The 21,394-nt window shown below is 29.5% G+C and overlaps 1 protein-coding gene across 3 annotated transcripts; it reads left to right on the forward strand.

Moving 5' to 3' along the window:
- Positions 1–1,113: 1,113 nt before the first annotated feature.
- On the forward strand, positions 1,114–21,393 carry LOC143225283 (tubulin-specific chaperone cofactor E-like protein). 3 transcript variants are annotated; one of them, XM_076454406.1, is made up of 6 exons: positions 1,114–1,373; positions 5,704–5,992; positions 11,207–11,382; positions 13,260–13,602; positions 14,893–15,044; positions 15,858–17,011. In XM_076454406.1, exons 2-6 carry the CDS (start codon positions 5,726–5,728, stop codon positions 16,174–16,176), a joined length of 1,257 nt encoding a protein of 418 aa, XP_076310521.1. In that variant the 5' UTR covers positions 1,114–1,373; positions 5,704–5,725; the 3' UTR covers positions 16,177–17,011. The 3 variants fall into 3 exon arrangements, with proteins under 3 accessions (XP_076310521.1, XP_076310524.1, XP_076310522.1); XM_076454409.1 differs by having other exon boundaries at positions 1,119–1,138; XM_076454407.1 differs by having other exon boundaries at positions 1,147–1,373; positions 5,716–5,992; positions 15,858–21,393.
- The last annotated feature ends 1 nt before the right edge of the window (position 21,394 follows it).

The raw sequence follows: 21,394 nt of genomic DNA on the forward strand, positions 1-21,394 counted from the left end.
GCTATCTGTGCTAGCCGTCCCTAATTTAGCACTGCAACACAAAAGAGAAGGCAACTAGTCATAAGTACCCACCGCCACCTCTTTGGTTACTTTTTTACTAACAAACAGTGGAATTGATCGAACATTATGACACTCCCACAGCTGAAGGGGTGAAGATGTTTGATGCGACGGAATATGAACCCGCGAACATCAGGTTACGATCCGAGCGCCCTAACTACCCGACCACTCTAGGTCAAGGCTTAAATGCAAACAGTTATATACATTTTTAAAGCAATAATATACGTTTTATTTACTTTTTAAATAATGAACACGACTCTTCAATTTGCACTAGAAACTTTAAACTCTCATCAAGAGTACATTACTTACAGAACATGTAAACATTTTCTGTTCACTTCAAGTACTGTTGGTCTAACATGGCCTGACAGGTAGAGCGATCGATTCAAATGCTCGTCATCCAGCATGCTCGTCCTTTCAGCTATGGAAGTGATATAATGTTAAGTTCAATTCCACTATTTGTTGATAATAGAATAGCCCAAGAACTGGTGGTGAGTGCTGTTGGCTACTTGTCTGCCTTGCAATCTGTCATTGCTAAATTAGGGACGTTAGTGCAGATAACAATCGAGTAGCAGTGAGAAAAATTTAAAACAAATAATCAAGTACTTTCGTAGTAAGAATAATTTATTCATGTCTCTTGAGGTAATACATGTATGAAAATCATTCTTTACAGAAAAAAGTTGCATGATAATTTAATTGTATACATTATGCACAAGTTACCTACAAAAAAGATTTAAGTAATAAAATAATTGTATAAATAAGGAAATTACAAAATATATAACAGAAAATAAAGTATAATGAAGAAAAGCCTATTCTCACGGGAAACACGATGAAAAGCTGTTTCCCGAAACGTTATTTTAGTGTTTTCCCAATAAAATTATATCTATTTGGTGATTTTTTTCACTTTTTCCGGATTTTCTATTTTGCATTTTACGAAAATTTAAAAAATATAGGATGCTTTATATTTTCTTATGTGAAAGTTAATGTCCTAGCGGTTATATTAATAACTATGATCTGAACATGACTCACCCTAGTAACGTTTGTTTACCTTCATATAATAGGTCAAGGCGTTAAGTCAGCAAAGGTAACTAATGGGTGTTACTACGTCAGTTGACTGTGGATATAATAGACCGTTACAGACGCGTCATTTGTTTCGAAAATAAAAAAAAATTAGCAGTCAGAATGGACAAGATGCTAACAAGTTATTGTTATGAAGATAAATTTGATAACTTATGTTTACGTGTATAAAGTTTTATTGTGATATAAATTCGTTGTTTTTTTTAAAAAAAAACGAGAGAGTGAAGATTGTTTCTATCGTTGTAAGTAACGGATGAACACTTATCAGGGATATAAATTCGAGTTCCATAAAAATTTTTAAACAGTACGACTAAGCCTAATACTAATTTGTTTATTGTAACTCGAAAGTCGAATCTAACGTTAACTTAGTTAAGCCTATTTTATAGATAAAGGCAGTATTTGTATTTATATTATTTAGAATGTCACTGATTGAGCGATTATTAGGTAATCACACCAGTGAATGTTACTGTTAATTCACTTCAAGTTGTTGGCCATTATTTTGTTCATTGCAAAGTTTATATGAGTTCCTATGATCCGTAAAAAAGCCTGGCTACCATGGATATTAAGACGTTAATTAAAATAAAGTACAGAACAATGTTTCGACTTTCTTAGGTCATCTTTAGGTAAACAAAGATGACCAGAGAAGGTTGAAACATTATTCTGTACTCTATAAGTGGGTTTCTCATTATCACAAATGATTTAAAATACTGATATTCAGTATTATCTGGATATAAGAGTATTGTGATTACTGACTGGCATTATAACTGTACAAGTTAGTTGTTTCATTAAGCTGTTGAGCTTTAAGGTTTGTTTTATGATAGAATTAACAAATTCAAATTCAGAATTTACAAATGTTTATTTGCACTTATCAAAATTTTTAAATTGTACCACACTTTTGTTTAGATTATCATTGTGTCAGCAATGTAGATTGGCCCAATAATAATTTGAGCTATTTTTCAGTGCATTTTAAAATTACATGACTAAAGATGAAACTGTGATTTATAATTTAATTCACTGTTTTTCAGCTTGTTCAGCTTCAGTTTTGGCCAACTGCTGTGGATGGTGTAATGTTAAAAAAGCAGCACATAAAATTTACATAAAGTTGTTACTCTTTATTTTAAAATATATTTATTTCTGTATACAGTATGCATATATATATATATATATATATATATACTTGTGTTATGTTTGTTCTGAAAAAGTAATTTTGTTTTATGATGTTGTTAAAGGATGACAGTAAACAAATGGAGAATACATAAATAGGGCATATAAGTAGCATTAAGTACCAAATTTCAACATAATTTGAATATTCCGGTTCTTCCCAAATGTTTAATTTTCTTGATATTACAAAGAAAAACCTCTCCAGATAAGCTTATATTTGTTCAAGTGGGTTATTTTGTTAATAGGGAATGACACATTTCATATGTAGTTTGATTCTGCAGTTCTCTTTTACAGTAATAACAAATATTAATGTACAGATCTTGTTTAGTTTTACGTAATATCACAAACAATGGAAAACTGTGAAGACTAGCATATATTTATTCTAACAAGACAGTTAAATGACATTAAATGATCCATTCTTATGCCACTTGATTACTACAGTTTTCCTCTGTACAGTCAGAGTCATTTTCAAATTTATTATAGTTTTTTATTAATATCAAAAAGTAATGATTCCAGATTGGTGTATATCTGATTGGATGAGGCAGTTAATTAACAGCTGTCTAACAGTCACTAAAAATTCAAATGTACATTTTTTTTACAAGTACAATTTTAACAACATAACAAGATGACAGTTTATTTGTAATTGCATTTTTAACTTTTGTATAGATTGGTGTCAAATAACTAATATATAGCAAGATACATAGCATGTATACATTTAGTTAAAAAATTACAATCAGTGATATTTAAGATACAAAATCACTTGCATATATATGTACTTAAATTATTACTTAAGCATCAATAATCAACTGATCTTTATTATGTCCTTTATAAAAATCATGGTGTTTATCAACTTCATCACTTATGCTGTGGATATTCTATTACACTTTGCTATGGACCTTTTGATTCTTTAATTTTACTGGATGTGCTTGCTAGCAGTGGATCTTCAAGAGTATATATTTGCTTCGTATCATGTGTGTGTGTCTTTTTATGTTTCTTTTACTAGTAATGGAGTTTCTGTTAGGCTTTGCACTGCAGTCACCAGTTGTTATGTTGATGCAATTGTTTCCAGCATTTTCTTCTGATGTGGTATCTTCCTTTTTGAAATTAAATGACAAGTATCTACTTTAGGTTGATTTAAACTGTAGACCTTCATTTGTTAAAACATCTTGACTGATAATCTTTCAATGACAGTATGTATGTGCAAGTACTGTCTATAGTATGAACCTCACTATATAGACCTTTTCATTCAATTCTTGGATGATCATGGATGGAGGAATATTTGATTGTCTTGTTCAGCAATTTTTGGCATTTCAGGTGTGATGTCTCTGTTTGGAATCAATTTCTCAGTTTCCAGGACTTTGATTATGTCATCATATACTGTGTAGTCTTAGTGAAAAGTCAGTCTTACCAGCATTCTTTTAAATGTTGGAATCTTCCGAGGAGAAGATGTCAATTCTACAACATCCCCCTGAGTACCTCCTTCAGATAAGATATGATGTAAATAATAGACTGTATGAACAATTTCATCCATGGTAACTTCCTTCTGTCTTGTAAGTCATTTTAGTACAGTATTCATACTTTATGATAACATTGTGACTGCAATTGCAATTTTGAAATACCCAATCTCTACATGTGATATTTGATAGAAAAAATTCATTACAACTATTGAGAACAGATCTGTAAGTTTAACTTGATAAAACATAAACAGGCTACAGTGTAGCAAGTTGCAGTTATTTTATTGGAACAGTGACAGCATTCCTCATATATTACAATGAATTGGTTATGTTAAAGAATAATTCTGTCAATATTATCAGCATGATAAATTAAAAGCTGAGTTAAAGAAGTTTGAGTACACTCACTAGAAATGTTAAGATTTTAAGCAATGTTTGGTATGGTTAAAGACATACAACCTAAGTGTTTTTGTTTTTTTATAAAACTGAATTAGTATTCTCTGAACAGATTATTAATGCTGTACACACAAATTAAAAATAGTCATATTCTGTGAAAGTGAACTGTGATTTAGTTCCTTAGTGGAGTTAGAGATTTTTCAGAATATTTTATTTAGTGTTTGAAATAACTCGGGAATAGTATGCATATATAACACAGAAAATCTGATTAAGAAAACAATAAAAAATAACCATAAACATTTAAATATCAGATGTTCAGTAATGATTCTGTAGACTACCTTATTTCATTCATTTTTTCTTACTGCTCAATTAATAGTCTTTTTGGTGCATATAGTTCTTTTGTCATTACATCTTGCCAAAGCCCAGAACTAATCACTCCTTACTTTTACATGATGCCTGCACATGACACACTTGAGTTTGAAACTACCTAGTGGTAGATCCTATATACCAAACATCAGAATTGGGACTGTTAAATTCATGAACAACAGATGTTTTTTTTTGTGTATGTAGAAATCTTATTGTTAAATTAAAAAAGAAAATTGGAATATACTTTCAAGTTTAAAAATAACTGTGAAAACATATTGTGTAATGTTTACTTAAATAAAAAGGTGGTACTATTGATATAAATCATTTTGACACAATGATTTCTTGTTTTAATATGTAAACTAAATAAACTTGTACAATCTTGTCTGTCCAATAAAAACAAAAGTGTTTTTTTTTTAAATAATTTTGTATTCTCCATTTCTTTATGAAAGCCTGTTTAAACACTTGTGATTTTAAAAGCATGGTGGATTAATACTCCCACAAAGTATAGCTAAAAGAATATAGCCTTGTAAGAGTTTTGTATGAAAACTTCCCAGTAATATATTGTATCATTCTTTTGTGTTCTTAATTCTTACTGTAATAGTGATTTGTAAATGATTCATACAAAAATTGACAAAAATTACACTTTACTAAAATAATTTAGTTCACATAATAAAAGTTGTCATTTATGCAATTTGATAATATACATAGCGAAGAATTGGAGTTATTGAATGGCATGTGAATACTTTATACAAGCATAAACCTGTTTGTGTTGATTGGCTTTTTAGTATTACAGAAAAATTATAATAGGTTTGAAATATAATTCTTTTTTGTTATTGTAAGGGAGGACTGGAATGAAGATATGTTGTATTTGGCATTATTTGACTGCCTGCTTAGGGAAGTATATGTTGGTTTGGAAAGTTTATTTGATATTACAAAACAAAAACTGGATTTGGAAATAAGTTTCTCTTATAATAGGGAAGCATTGGAGTAATGAAATGACGTGATGTGGTGCTTAATGCTAGGCAATAATATTCTTGTTTGGCTGTTATCATTCTTATAAAAAATGTGATACCCATATTTTTATCTGTGAAAAAATGTATAAATACTTCTACATAATTGGATTAGAGGTTATTTATTGTGTGTTTATGAAACAAATTTTTTGAATTACAATACTTAAGTAATAATAAAATGCTTTTAGTTTTTCTGATAGGAAAACAGCAATGTCTTGTTCCTCATTCACTGATGTGCTTTATACAAAGTATGGAGAAGAAATTGCAGAAGAAGTTGGTGGACCTGGTTTTGAAATTTTTCTTGTTGGAAGTTATCCTGGTCGGGCCAGCCCTAGTGGTAGATTAATCCTCCCAAGAATTTTAACACTTAATGACTGTAATATAGACAGAGCAGGCTCAACTCAAGTTATCGAAGATCTTTGTAAGGATGTCGAAGAACTTGACCTGGCACAAAATGAGTTTGGTGACACTTCAGAGGTCAGTAAGATCCTATTTGGGCAAAATATATATTTAATCTCCAAGTTATTGGTTAGCATTCATTGTTATGTAATGTTGACTTGTTTTGATCAGGGTTGCCAATGAACCTATAAATTTGTTAAAACTTATGTTTGTGTGTGTCTATATACACACATACACTTCTTCACTGCATTGTTAACTAAAAGCTATGGAAATAATCTGATGAATTGTTAAATATTGTTAGAGAAAATATAAGAAACCTATTTTTGTCCCAATAATATTGACTTTATGTGGGTTTTTGCTGGAAAATTATTTGCGTGCCAAAAAAGTATGTGGAAAAACCTATAAAAACTAGTTTTTTAGCCAATTTTTTAAAGGACTTGGAGATCTTTTTGATGGCATAAAAAGTTTTGTTTGTACACCTTAGAATAAAAGTTTCACATTTTAGGATTGTTAACTAAATGTTGTTGCCACAGATATTTGAATCTTAATATTGATTTTATTTCTGGATTGTGGTAGTTGCACACTTTATAATTATGATAATTCAAAAACGGCAAGCTAGTTGCATCATAAAAATTCTCAACCATACATTTGTTTGATCATTACATCAAGATATATTAACCTAAACTGATATAAATATTATTTTAAGTAATTTGCTAGTGTTAACTTGAAGCTCTTTTTTTTTTTTATATACTAAGCTCAAAAACACTGTGGTGTTAAAACAAATGTGAGACATTCTTGTTTTAAATGTTTTTTGAAAATGAAAGTGCTGTATTGGGCAGTATGAGTCATAGTTTAACTTTTTTCTTTCCTTTTTAAACAAAATTTAGGAAAAAAATGTGAATTTTGTTGAATAGTAATATAGTAATTGTATTAGAAATATTTCTGTGTAAGTAGAGATAGCATTCTATGTGTAATTAACAAAATGCTCTTAAGATTTGTGTACAAAATTTTAGTTTTGGGGAAAAGCTCTTTATTTCTACATAGCTTAGTGTGAAAAAATATATTAGAATTATGCTTAGCAATTGTAGTTTTAAGCGTAAGTTTTCCTTTTTCTATTAACAGGGATAACAAAAAAAAATCTTTTTTTTGTGTACATTCACATTGCCAAGTCATATTTTAGTTTTATTATCATAGAAAGTCATTATAGAAAATCTGAGTAATAGGTCATGAATAGCTTACAGTACTTGAATGGCAGGTTTTCATACCTTTTTAAACTGGCAAGGTTTCAGCCTTTTTTACTGTCACTTTTGATTTTTTGAACCTTCAGTTTAATTTTTTCCTGGTAATAGAGTACTTCCCAAGCATTAAATGCTCTATCAGAAACAGGGTCTGAACATGGTTTAGAACATTATAAGAAAAAAAGAAATAGTTGGGTATTGGAAGTACTTATTTCATTTGTGAGAATAACACGAATAACAGGAAATAGGGAGCATTTGGGTTTAGTTGTTGAAAAAAAAATCTGAATCCACTAGCTGTTTACTGAATAGATATTTTAAAGTTTGCAAGTCCAGGAAAAGTCATGCTTTTTTGTTATGAAAAGTTTAGAAAAGTTAAGTTTGTTTTTGTGTTTGTCATGAAAAATTTATAACAGAAAGTTCATTTAAATGATATATTATACAGTTCTTTTCATTATAATATATCCTTTTTTTGATGAATTAGGTCTGTGATTTTGGAAAGTGGAGTTGATACAAAGTGTCAGGAATAGTTCTGTACTTCAGCATGTTGCATAAATTGTTGTAACCTGCCCATTCTACAGGAAAAACATAATACTCATTGTGTCAAGGGTGATAGATCTGTGTGTAAAAATAAACTCTTTAAACACTTTGTAAAAATATCTCAAAAAACTATGGAAAACTTATGAAAGTCCTTTGCTTTTGCAGTTGATGCTTTGTTTACTAGAAAATTAAGACTAACATGGATATTTTAAACTTACACAAAGCTAATGAGGTTTCATTAGGCAGGTTTAATGTTACACAGTAAAGGTATGAGCATCTCATAAAGAAGGTACATTTATATTGATAGGCTATTAGTGATACTTGATTTCATATTTAAAGTTTTTGAGCTGTGAAAAACAGGTTTAATGATTTGGACATATTTACTCCAGATAACAGAAAATAGGTACTTAAGTTGATTCTGGTGCATAAATTACCAGGCTTGGATAATTTACTTTTGGGTGGTTTATTTTATTAGTGAAATGAAAAGGTTGAAAATAAAAGTTGGAAGACTGAGAGGTACATATGATAAGTCTGAAAATTGAAACCTAGATCCAAACAATACTCCTATTTTAGTACTAATCTTGAGGAATAATGTGTGGACTGTTGATTTCACTTATTTAAATTTTTATTGTATAGATATTTGGATATGAAGGGCAACATTTCATTTTGGTTTTTATGTCAAAGGTTATTAATGTGTTAAGGTATAAACTTGGGATCAAATGGCCTTCTGTTTCTGTGACTTTTCCTTTATTTTTATCGTGAATTATGGCCATTTTTAAATTACAATATATATGTATCAGTTAATTTAAATTACTTTTTAGCTTTTTATACAAAAAATGCTGTAGTGTATTTTTACATTCTGTTGTTTCAACTTATCCTACTGTCATGTTTTGGTCTATATGATCATTAGAATTGTTGACAAACATATAACAAGGATAAAGTGTATGTGTTTCTTAATGTAAAAAATTCTTTGAGTGAATATTATTTATTTCAGTTTCCTGTTTCTGAAAACTATTGATATTGTTTAGTCAGACAATTATTTTTGCTTAAATTCCTTTACAAGTATGTTTTTATTAGTCAAAATTATGTATATAATTCAATGAAGTACACATTTTTATTGCAGTGTTTCTTAAATAGAAATATACTTTTGAATATTGAAAACTTCAGTAATTTTTGATATATCAGAATTTATTGAGATTTTTATGCTTGACCAAAAAGATTTTAGGGGAATGCTTTTGTTTTCCATTTTTGTCTATGAATCTTCAGAAAAAAAATGTACTTTTAATTGGAAAGAAAATATCACGTTTGTATTGTGTTTTTCTGGAAATCATTAATTTGTAACATAAACTAAGTAATCATTGATTTTATACATCTTTGTAAGCTGTCAACACAGATTCTGTTACTATGCTGTAACAAAGTAATACACTTCACTACAGGAACTGTGCATACTTTACTAAAGAATGAACAGAGGAAATTAGATCTAGGTTATCACTTATTATAATGAATTATATTAGATACAAACTAAGTAACTTTTAATAGTTTATTATTAAACCAACCAAAAATTAAAAGAACAATTATGTATACCAGCATTCTTTAAATGTCAAAGTTTCAAGGTTTTAATTTTTTAATTCAGTGTTTCAAATTACTGTAGTAAAGAGATTTATTTTTTTACCAAATCTATGTTTACAGTTTAAAGGAAGCTCAGAAGATTTCTTACTAATGTTGATAACCTTTACAAACTAAGTATTAGAAGCTTTTATCACTGTTTAAATCTTTTGAGTTATAGAAAGCCCCTCAGTGGTACAGCAATATGTTTGGGGATTTACAATACTAGAAATGGGATTTCAAACCTGTGATGGTCAGAGTACAGATAGTCCTTTGTGTTGCTTTGTGTTTAACTACAAATAATTCTATTATAGACAACTAAGAAAAATTATCCTTTTTGAAATATGGCAGCTTGCACACAAAGTATAGCCTCATTTTCTTGTTTTGTTTTTATTTTACCCAAAGCAGTATGTATTACTTTGTCTGATACTCTGTGCTATATTTACTATGATAATAAGAGCCTCCTTACCAGTACATGATTCTGTTTTTATTTGAATGCATTGACAATTCTGATGAACTTGAATTTCGTTATAAAACATGCCTACTTAAAGTTTCCATGATATTTAAACGTTGGATAATTACATGACACAGCAAGAACTATAAATGTGCATTTTATATCACCTGTATGTAAATGGGCATGGTTGTGAATCTATAAATGTGGTTAGTTGCATGTTTATGGCAGGGTCAGTGCTCATGTCATGACTTTTTTTTAGAGTTACATTTAAATTTTATTATTCATATTTTGATATTACGTAAATTTTAATTTCTTGATTTCACAAGGAAATACTTAAATAAATACTTGGCCTTTACTTTTCTTTTAAATTTAAATTTTTTTTACCACTATATGACATGTTCTTGCTTTATTGAGTTATAGACCAGAAAGTCAAACCCACATGACATATGCTCTTCTATGACTAGTCTTTCAAAGCATACAAGTAATTCTCTCTGACATTTGCTGTCAAGTTATTTATAACCAATAGGAAGAGAAAGTTTATAATTTAATGAATTTTTTATAAGGTTATATCATGATGATTTTTTTTAATTATTTGGCATCAGTTTCATTGTTTATTCTCTCTGATATAACCTAAACTTGTTAATGAAGTTATTTCAACCTGTTTGAAAAAAATTATTCAGGACATTGTTTTTTTTTATTAAAGATATACATTTGAATAAGATAAAAATTAGTTTTTGTACTTCCAAAACCCTACCAAATAGTAGGGTTAAGTTTTGTTGAAACTTTGTGAGTATAAACTTGAAATGGTTGAAGCATTGTACTGTCAATTTTGGTTTGTGTTTTAGTGGATGCTTCTGAAGAAGCTATAAAGTGAAGTTTTGAGTATATAATTAAATAAGGTCGATGATTCTAGTACTTGTAAACATTGTAATGTATTACTTCACAAAATGGGGCTACTGCAAACAGCCAACACTTTATTTACACAGCTTTGAAGCTTTATTTAGGTGTGAGAAATAGTTCATTTAAAGTTTCAAGAAAGCATTACACCATCTTCTGTGTTCTACTTTATGGCCTATTTCAATGACAAACTCAAGCACATATTATGTTATGCTTATCATGTATGTTGTTTGCATGACGTCACTATTTTATTTATTTATATCAACAGTCTTTGTTTAGATTATTTCTTTCTTGCTGGTATACAAAAATGTCTAGGAATGCCTTTATGGATTTTGTTTGTTGTTTGTTTGATTTACACAAGCCTTTTTATTGTACATTGATAAATCTTTATTATTTAAGTATTAGGAACAATAATGTTTTCTGTAAACTGCAACACTTCCTTATACTTGCTAAACATGTTAAAAGTAATTGTTATGCTTTAATTTAGTTAAAAAAGTAATACTTTATTCATGAATATAAGAAAGGTTGCTAATATGTTAATATTTGTACTTTGTCTTTCAGATTGAAAAAATTATTTCCCACATGCCTAAGCTATGGTTCCTAAATCTCAGTCACAATGACATGTCAGAAGCTAAGCCACTGGAGATGGAAGCAGACCTTTGTATCACCAGTCTTGTGTTGAACCATACCTATGCTCCTTGGCATGTGGTCAACAGTTTTTTGAGATGCATACCAAAGTATGGTTTTAAAAATTAGTTGTTTTTTCAAAGTGTTGTAGGTTTTATTTTCATGTTGATTTTAATAACTTTATCATATTGTATGTATATAAGCAACAAGGCTAGTAATTAGTTTGTGCCATAAAGAATTTTCTTTTGTTGTTAATATTTTGATATAGTTTCTGTACTTGTATTTTCAGATTTGGGGAATGAATTGTTTTGAGATGGTTGTAATAAGGGGATGAGATGTGTAGTTTTTGAAAATTTTCATTATATGTATATAATAATAACTTATTATTTTATAAAACATTTTATTTATTTTATTGTGTTGTTTTTATTCTGTAAATTTAGCATTGCTGCCATTTTAATTTAATTTTGTGCTTAACTTCTAGCCAGCAATACTGTAAAATCTGCCATTATGTAACTGATTTACCTGTAAAGTATTATAGTAAAGAAAGGGTAACATGCTTACTTTGTGAATATGTGAATAAGTAGGTTAGATGCTTGGAAAGTTCTTCTCAAAGAGAGTTTAGGTAAAAGTAATGAAAAGTGCCTTCCATATAATCTTTGTAGACTCTTTCAGAAGCTAAAATATTTTAATTTTTAGATATGAAATAATTGTATTGCTTATTTGGATAATTGAAGCATAAACTATCATTCATTAAAAAAAAATCAACTGTCACAGTAAAAGTCACTATTTGTTGTGATAATACAAGCCTTATATTTTTATGAGTTTACACCTTTCTTTAAGTAAGCATGAATAGTAAAATTTTCCAGTTTTTTAAAAATATAAGGATTGTATATGTACTGGTTTGGATCTAGCATTTATAAGTATTCATTTTTTCCCAAAATACATTTTAAATAGTAATCTCAAGCCAAGTCACTAAGTATTATTTTTTTGGTTAGAAGACCCATACCTCGAAACTTGGACCTATTCATAGCATGTGCTGTAAATTGTAGAAAGCTATATACTTGTTCCTGATATTTTATCTGTTATTCCCTTTATTTGTGTGTGTGAATTTTCAATGTTAGCTTAATATATTTATGTAAAAAAATATGTGTCTACCAGTCCGAATTCCAAAATGTTCAAATTATCATACTTTATGCATGCATTCTGTTGAACTTATTGTATAGTAAAATATACCATTTAAATTATTTCATTCCAGTGTAACAAATTAAACATGAGTCTTTTGTCTAAACATTATATGACAACAAATTGATACAGTGTATATGTGGGATAGATAATTAAACATTCATCAATTTTCTTATTTTTAATACATGGTGAACTTGTAGATTTTCCAGCTTATTATTAAATAATGTTTTTCCCTCAAAATTTACCTATGTTAAACTACAGTTAAAAAGCCTCACAACCAAATGTTTTCAAAAAAGTAGTCCTTCCTTTATGAGGGTCAACTGGAACAAGCTTTTAGGTTTAAACAAAACACTTGAATTCTGGGAGCTATTCATTTGTGATTTGCATAAATTTTTGCTTTTTTAGTATTTTGGCCATAGTGGGTATATCTACAATGAAATATTCTACTAACTTGTTTAGGCTTCTTTTTATTATTAAAAAATATACCATTCTCATTCTATATGAGAGGAATGGTCATTCTGCACAGTATTCTTCTCCTGCACAAGTTGTCTAACTGTTATGTTGTAGTTCCTTATATTATTAACTTTTATTTGTGTCAAGCATTCTATTAAAATATTTTTATAGTAATCTCAAACTAGTTCTAATTATTTGTCCAGTAGTTGAATATTTAAGGTTTAGCCACACTGTGTTCACAGAAGTGATATTATATCAGATTCCACTGATATTCTAAGTTATAGACTTTTCTATTACAAAAAAGTTTAGTTTTCTGTTAATCCTTTCTTTTTAAATAATTGTATTTAACTAGGCTTGAAGAGCTTCACTTAAGTCTTAATGACTATGCCAGTGTTGAATTTGACACAGACAGAGATTATCCAAGTGTCAAGCAACTTCATATCAGTGGTAATCCGATTAACTCATGGGATCATCTAAAGCACATAGCAACTTGTTTTCCCAACCTAGAAAAGCTTATTATGGCTGATTCTTCATTAGAGTCGATTCCTGATTCTTTTCATTGGTCAGATCACTTCAGGAAACTACATAGCATCAACCTGAACAATGGGCAGTTCCGAGAATGGGAAGATATCGATCGACTCAACAACTTTCCGCAGCTAGACAGTTTCCGTTTACAGGGATTACCAGTACTTGAGGTAAACTTCTAAGTTTAATTATTCATATTTAATTATCAAATTAGTTTCTGGTTTTAGAACACCAACTATATTGATTAAAATAATAACTTTGTAAATAATATAGGTAATTTTATATGCTGATCTAATGAGTACAGAGGCTTAGATTTAATATTAAAATGCTTTTTTAATATACAAATCAGCAAGTAATATGACAAACAAAGTTAGTATAAAACTGAAGTGTTCCACTGCACATTAACAGAACTAAAATTTGACATTGGCATTTTGAAGTTTGTGTGGTGTTACTGGAAACTTTTAATTTTTTGGGAAGGGTATATAAAAGCCTTTTCTGACACAAAATATTCCTATACTCAGATAGTAAATATGTGTATATATTGGGAATATTCCTTGCATTTGATGGTGTAGGAAAATACGAGTATGAATCAACTTGAGGTGCCAGAACTCTCCAGAAATAGACCTGTAATGCCATATCCCAGCTATGGAAAACAGTGGGCTGTGTGTTGCAAAATTTGAAAATCCACAAACAGAAAAAAATCCATTCGTGTTACCCAAGCAACAGAACATAATATAATCAAGAAAAGTCTCAGTCTTAAAACAGAATCCACAGGTTGTGGGTTCACCAAGATAAACCTTCCAGTTAACTGTTGCATACCTCAAGCAGTTGAAAAATGAAACAGCTATTGATGCTATTCTATACAAATACACACCAATCAAGTTACCAGACCCTGCACCTATGAATATCTGTGCAATTATATTTATAACACATAATTATGAAATTCTTTATAAAGATGATGAAACATTGTATTTTACAAAACATGTTGTACTTAAACTTAGTATATCCTGCATTTTTTCTATATTTCAACTGAGAACTTCTCTCTTTGGTGGACTGTTGTTATTTTTTGGGTTGCAAGAAACATTTCTGTGACCTAAGATTTATTTATTATCACTAGGTTACTTTTATTTCTCTCATTGTAGACCTTGATGTCAAATTGAGATAAAACATAAGATCTTGTTGATGACACTTTCAAGAAGTGGATATTATTATGTAATTTTTATAGCTAGTTATTAACTTCAGTTACAGGCTGTGTTTTTCAGAATGTTAGCTTCTGATATTTAAATAGGAAGGAAATAATAAAATATATATTTTTTTGCAAATGTCATTTGTAAAATATTTGAACAGAGTAAATGTCGTTTATGCTGAAGAAGACCTTAATTTTTACAATTAAAGAGGTCAACTTACGGGTTATTTTTGGTGAAGGACCTTTAGACCCTTTTTTATTTTTTAATACTAAGGAATTCACAGAAAAAGAAAGAAGACAACACCTGATAGCTAGATTGTCTTGTGCCAAGAGATTAAATGGCAGTCCAATTCAGGAGAAGGAAAGAGAAGATGCAGAAAGAGCATTCATTCGTTTTTATCTGGACATAAATGACAAGCCCAAAAGGTATCAGTGTTTTGTGTCTACTTATGTACTGTTTAAAATATTTTGGGCATTATATAACTGTTCAGAATGGAAAAACCCTTGTGATTAGACATATAGTAAACCAGAGAGCCATCTTGTTTTGACTTGCTGTTTTAATTTTAAGTAAGTTAAAATTGTGAGCTAGTTCAGATACCATTAACCGATTTCTAGGAATATGTACAGGAAAATTAAATCATGACAGTTACGGTCAATTCCTGCTTTGTACTTATGATTGTGCTCTTTGCCATGGTTATTTCTAGTGAATTACCCAAAGTATAATGGTTCTCTTCCAACTTGTATGACACCACCCATAAGAACAGATGGAAAAGGTACATATTTTTTTCACAGAGACGAGAGTTACTAAATTTCCTTATAAGCTGACAGTTGTTATTTGTTTATTTAGTATTTGACAAATCTAAGGCCATTTTACCATCAATTTGTATTTAAATCTAAAGTTGTGTGCTGTTTTCACAAGTAGGAAAAACCAACATTTAACAGTACACAATAAATATTTGAAATATGATATTTTTCATTTGGAAATCCACAAATTGAAAGATGTCTGGCTTCTTTGTGGCAATGAAAGCTGGCAAAACAAGCAAAGTGTATTTTGAGGTATTTAAAGGTATGTTTGTTGTCAAGGTCTATAATAATAAACATAATTTAACAATTCATATGACTAAAGGCTTCACAACAATGGACCTCTGACTTTAGCACCTCATCTTCGTTCGTATTTGTTACCTGTCTCATTTAAATGGTTGAACCTCTCCTATTTTAGCTTTATCCTTTTTATTATAGATATCATGAGCTGGTAGCTAAGCACGGAAAGCTAAACCCTTTAGTAAATGTGAATCTAGCTCCTAAGAAGAAAGCAAAAGTGAACATTGTTTATCAGGAACAACGGGAAACAATAGAAATCCATGTTGAGAAGACAGTAAAGGACTTGAAATTTGAAATTGGCCAGCTACTGAGCATGTCACCTTCAAAACTCAGGCTGTTCTACATTGACAAGGAAATGTCACATGCTTTTGGACCAGAAGAACTGAAGTTTAATAGCAAGAAACTATACTCTATCCAAGTACAGGATGGGGATGAGTTTTTGGTTTATCAGAAATAGTTGTTTTGTACACATACACATATTTAACTGGAATCAAATATAGTAAAATATTATGAATTAGTACACTTAGATGTAACGTTTACATTCTGAAATTGTACATAAATTAATACATGGGGTTACTTGATGATTTTTAGCGTTTTTCACATATTTTAAACAGTACAAGAAAGGTTGAAAACCTAGCTAATCTTTACTTTTTTTTAATGTAAAAGAACTGCTGAAATAGTAAAATTGTCATAATTTTAGAAATCATATATTGTAGACAAAGTAATACTATTATTGTTTTCCTTGTAAGCATTAAAAAAATTGTTGCATGCCAACTGACAGTAAGATTAACCTTATGTTGGTAGTCAGTGTTAAATTAGGTGCAACAAATATAAAACTGTGGTTAGTGAATTATATTCAAGTTCTTATTGCTGTGGTAAAATTCAAATTGTGATTGGATGATTTAAGTTGTGGAGAGGTGATATTTAATAAAATGTGGCTCACTTACTATCATTATGTTCTAGTAAGCGATGCTCTAAAGTAGGGAATATAGCTAATAATTTTACCTTTAGTATGGTATAGTACATTTCTGACAAAAATGCTATTCACTAGACATTGGCATAACACTGTCTGACTTCACTTTCCATGTAATTTTAATAAGCAGTTGTCATATAATGGGTAATTTTGTAGTAAAAGTATTAAAACTACAATTTTGAAGTAACGTGTCAGAGAAAAAAAAACATGGATGGCAGATGGAAGCATTACAAGAAACTGAAACCAGAATGTTGGTGTATTCAGAACAAATAAGTAAAACAAAACTGCTGCACATGTTTCAGACATTGAACAAATAAAACTTGTAAAATAAAGATAAATAAATACAAGAAAAAAGTACTAACTTTAGTAGAAACCCAGGCCTCTTTCTGAAAAAAAAAAAAACACGTCTATTCCTTTTACTTGATTTAGTTTTATTACAATTTACAGATTTTACAGAAAGTGAGATACATTTTAGAGCAGGTAAAACATTTTAATCATTGAGCATATAAGTAAAACAAACAGTTTTATGAACAGAAAATTGCAGTGCTAAGACACAAGCATGGCACTAACAGAAGTAAATGAGAAAACTTTATTAATAAAATCAAACAATCCCACAATTAACAAATACATAGGCACATCTCTGTATATCTTTGATCATTATTTCCCCATACATTCCTAGGTTTTTTAAAATATTTTGCATAAAATATTCAATAATTTTTTTATATTTATGTTTGGATTATATTTTGTTTAGCCATGCATATATAGTCTGTAAAACTCATGCAGTTTGATATCTACATATGTAACGACAATAAATTCCAGAATTTAAATGTTGATTTAAACACTAAAATGTTCTTTGCTGTAAAAAGTTGTGCTTGATAAGCACTGCACCAGTAATTGAAACATTGTACCTGCCCTAAAAACTAACTTTACGCACTGTCAAAGCTGTAAATTGTAATAAAGTATATTTTATTTGTAAGTAAACTCAAAACAAAACCTTTTTTTAGCTTGTTTTACTTGTTCACAATATCTCAAATCATTTGGATACTTTGTTTTAATTTTGCTTATTTGCCCTGCAAACTATCTTACTAACTTCTCAGCTGGTACAAACTCAGCTCATCTTATTACCTTCTCTGCTGGTGGTAACAGTACTTTTAAAACATGTTCTGAATCCACTGCTGGTAATAGGGCACAATGGGTTAAATGTCATACTAACTTTCAAGCTCACTTTTCATAAATGAAATAATAAAAAATATCAGATGTGACAAAATAATTATGGCCTTGTTTTTGAGTGAACAGAAAAGGTGTTTTTTTTATATCTCGATTAAAAATTGCAACACTAAATTTCAAGATACAGTAGTCCTAGCTTAGTAGGTTGGATACAAAATGTAAGAGGCAACCTAACATTGGACTAATATCAGATATATGACTAGCACCATATATTTATGGGGAAAAAAAATGAAAATTTTCAAACAAGTTAATTTGTAATGGATTTTTCAACACTTTACATTTTCATGTAATAGGATACGTAAGGAATTGTATACATTATACTCATACAGTGTACTTTAAAATTATACACTGTATGAGTACAGTATTATCTGATTACACAATATTCTGTAACTTGAGGGATTATTACAAGTTACCCACTAATAATCAATTACTCTTGACCTACAAATAAGAAAGTGAGTGTGTGACATTTGTTGTTAAATCTACATAAGCCTGATAATTAGAGTTCAACTTGTGTATAGTCACCACTGTGATGTCCTTATGTTGGATTTAAGTAGAATTTTATGATAAGTGTTGAATTTTGTTTATGCGTTGAAGTAAAAATTCAAATATACAAACATTTACAACCTATTCTGTAAAAAACAAATTACACCCACACACTCTTCTCTTGAGGGATCAGTGGTAAGTTGATGGATTTAAAATACTAAGTTACAAATTTTAATTCCCTATGAAGGATAGAATGTAGATAGTGTAGTTTTGCATTAAGAAAACAACCAAACATTCACTGAAAAATAACAAAACAATTTTGACAGAATATTGAAGTCAAGCAAATAAAATACAAAAATGGACATCAACTATGTCTGTAAACCATAGCTACAAATTTGTTGTTTTTGGAAAAATTTATTTGTTTATTGCTTCCAAAGTCAAACCTTGTTGAATGTGATTCTCTTGTAATGGAAAATGTATAGGGCAAATACTAAACATTAGTTTCCTAACCTGTGAGAATATAAAGAAGTTAAAGTAAATGAGATCCATAAATGAGCTGATGTAAGTTTCTGCACATTTTTTTTTTAAATGTAAGCCCCTCATGAACCAGTGGTAAGTTTTAAATGTGCAATGCTGATATTCAAAATTTGATATTTTGCAGTTGACATATCAGATAGCTCATGGTGTAGCTTTGTGTAAAAACCCATAAGAAGCCTATAAGTAAAATACTGGATGAAATATGTAAGCTTTACATAAGTTGGTAACATTCTCATATATTAATAGCAGTTGATTAAATCAATAAACAGAAGTTCATTGATTGTTTGTAGTTAAGTACAATGATACATAATGTGCCCACCACAGGTACTGAAATCCTGTGTCCAGCATTATTAGTGTACTTATTTATCACTGTGCCACTAGAGGGCATAAACAGAAGAAATCATTCTGTTGTAATAAAATATGCTGGCCACTTTTTTTTTTTTTGTCTGTGTATCTGTATTTAAAATATTGCTGATTTAGGCCTGGCAACTTTTGTTATAGTGTTTTCTTTCCAGATAAGCCTAATCCATGAAAGAAATGGGTAGTGTTGAAAAATGATCCTTACAAATAGGTAGTTACTAATACAATGACATTTAGAACTCTACCAAAGTGGTTGATAGAATACATTAAATTGCTGTGAAAATTAAGTTCATTTTGTAGCATATAACAGTATGCCATTCTTAGAAATTCATAGTTTTGCCATAATGCAGAATTTTTTCAGACAGAAATAGTGTGAATAAGGGGTAGAAAGTTGGGTTAAATGCAAGCTTTATGTATGAAAAATTTTAATGAACGGTGCACAAAATATTTTCTATCTACATTTTTGTCATGAAGTTGCTTCTATAATATACAATGTATTTTTTTTATAACTGATAAGAGTCAGATTCTGAGTAGTTTTCTATGAGCGATAGCAACTCTTTTGTTGGCTTTGAACTCCTTGCAAGTCTTGGGCTACTCATATATCAATGAATAGTGAGACTGACATTATAATGCTCCTACTGGTGTAAGGGCTAGCATGTTCAGTGTGATTCAAACTTGTGACTCTCAGATAATGAGTTGAGTGTTCTAATCACTTGGCCATGCCGGGCTTCAGCAACTGTGGTTTTGTATTTAAACATAAATAGTGGCGTGCTCTTTAAATTCCTCAGTTTTGACCATATGTTTCTGGTAATATGAATTATTGTAGAATGTATTGTAAATGATTATGTTTAAAGAAATTAAGGTATTCTATATCCAGTGTATCTGGTTTTGTATGTTGCTGGTTGAAGAAAATGTAAATTTTGCATTAGAAGTCAGGGTTTAAATATTATTTCTTCCAATTGTAGATTGTAACTGAATAACAGTTTTATAATATAAATTAATCAAAATTGTTGCCTTCCCTCAGTATTCTAGTTCTGTTGGTGGCAGAGGCAGCTTACTGTTACTTCCTAGCTGAAACAATATACACCCACCCTTTCTTACACACACACACTTGTGGTGCTCAGCTTTCTCAGATATTCTACAGAACATTTTGCCATAAAAAAAACAAAACAAACCTCAATCAGCCCTTGTGGCATGTGTCTTAAACAAAATTTACAATTTCACTAAGATAATGTTGAAATCTATTCCAATCAAGAATGGATTTACATGATATATATTTATATTTTAAATGTCCTGATGTGTACTGTTACAGTTTTGATTGTGTGTATCAATGATTTATATTGATATATTTACAAAACTCGTTTAATAAAATATTAAGAAATGTTTATCCAATTGTACTCTTGGTAATAATATTAAAAATGAAGATGCTTTAGGAAACTATGGATAGTGGTAATTTTATGACAGCCAGAAAAAATGTTTCTGTTCAACTTAGGAAAGAAATATAGCTATTAAGTGGTGCAATAAGAGACCATAAAATATGATCAGTGTGTTTCTATGAACTTTTGTATTGTTTCTAACAACATTTCAATAATAATTAAATATAAAGGTTTTAAAAACTGTGATTAGTGTAAAATTAAAGCTATGTTTCAACTTTTATCAGATTGTTTTAAAAATACTGAAAATATTTTTCAGTTTAATTTCTGATAATCAACCATTTATTCCTATATGTGAATTATCTGCAAAATATATTAATTGTTCAGGAAATACACCAATTGTATAAGATTCATTACATGAAAAGTTTTTTACCAGTAAAACAGTAGTTGAGAGTTGTAAATCCACTTTGGTCTAGATATGCATGTGGTACTATTTTTGTTAAAATATGTTGCTATAATTTTTGGCAGAAGTTGCAGATGAGTATATTTTGTTACAAAATCCAAACATTCATGGATGGAAGATTTTCCTTATTTTGTGAATTACCTAATTTTAGGTGTTTTATTAATATCATTGAATGTATGGATTTGTATGCAATTGTGTTAATTATATTTGTATGCTCTGATTTTCTTTTCAATTATTAAAAGTACATCAAGTGAAAAAT

Source organism: Tachypleus tridentatus, chromosome 9, assembly GCF_004210375.1.
Source record: "Tachypleus tridentatus isolate NWPU-2018 chromosome 9, ASM421037v1, whole genome shotgun sequence".
Lineage (NCBI taxonomy): Eukaryota > Metazoa > Arthropoda > Merostomata > Xiphosura > Limulidae > Tachypleus > Tachypleus tridentatus.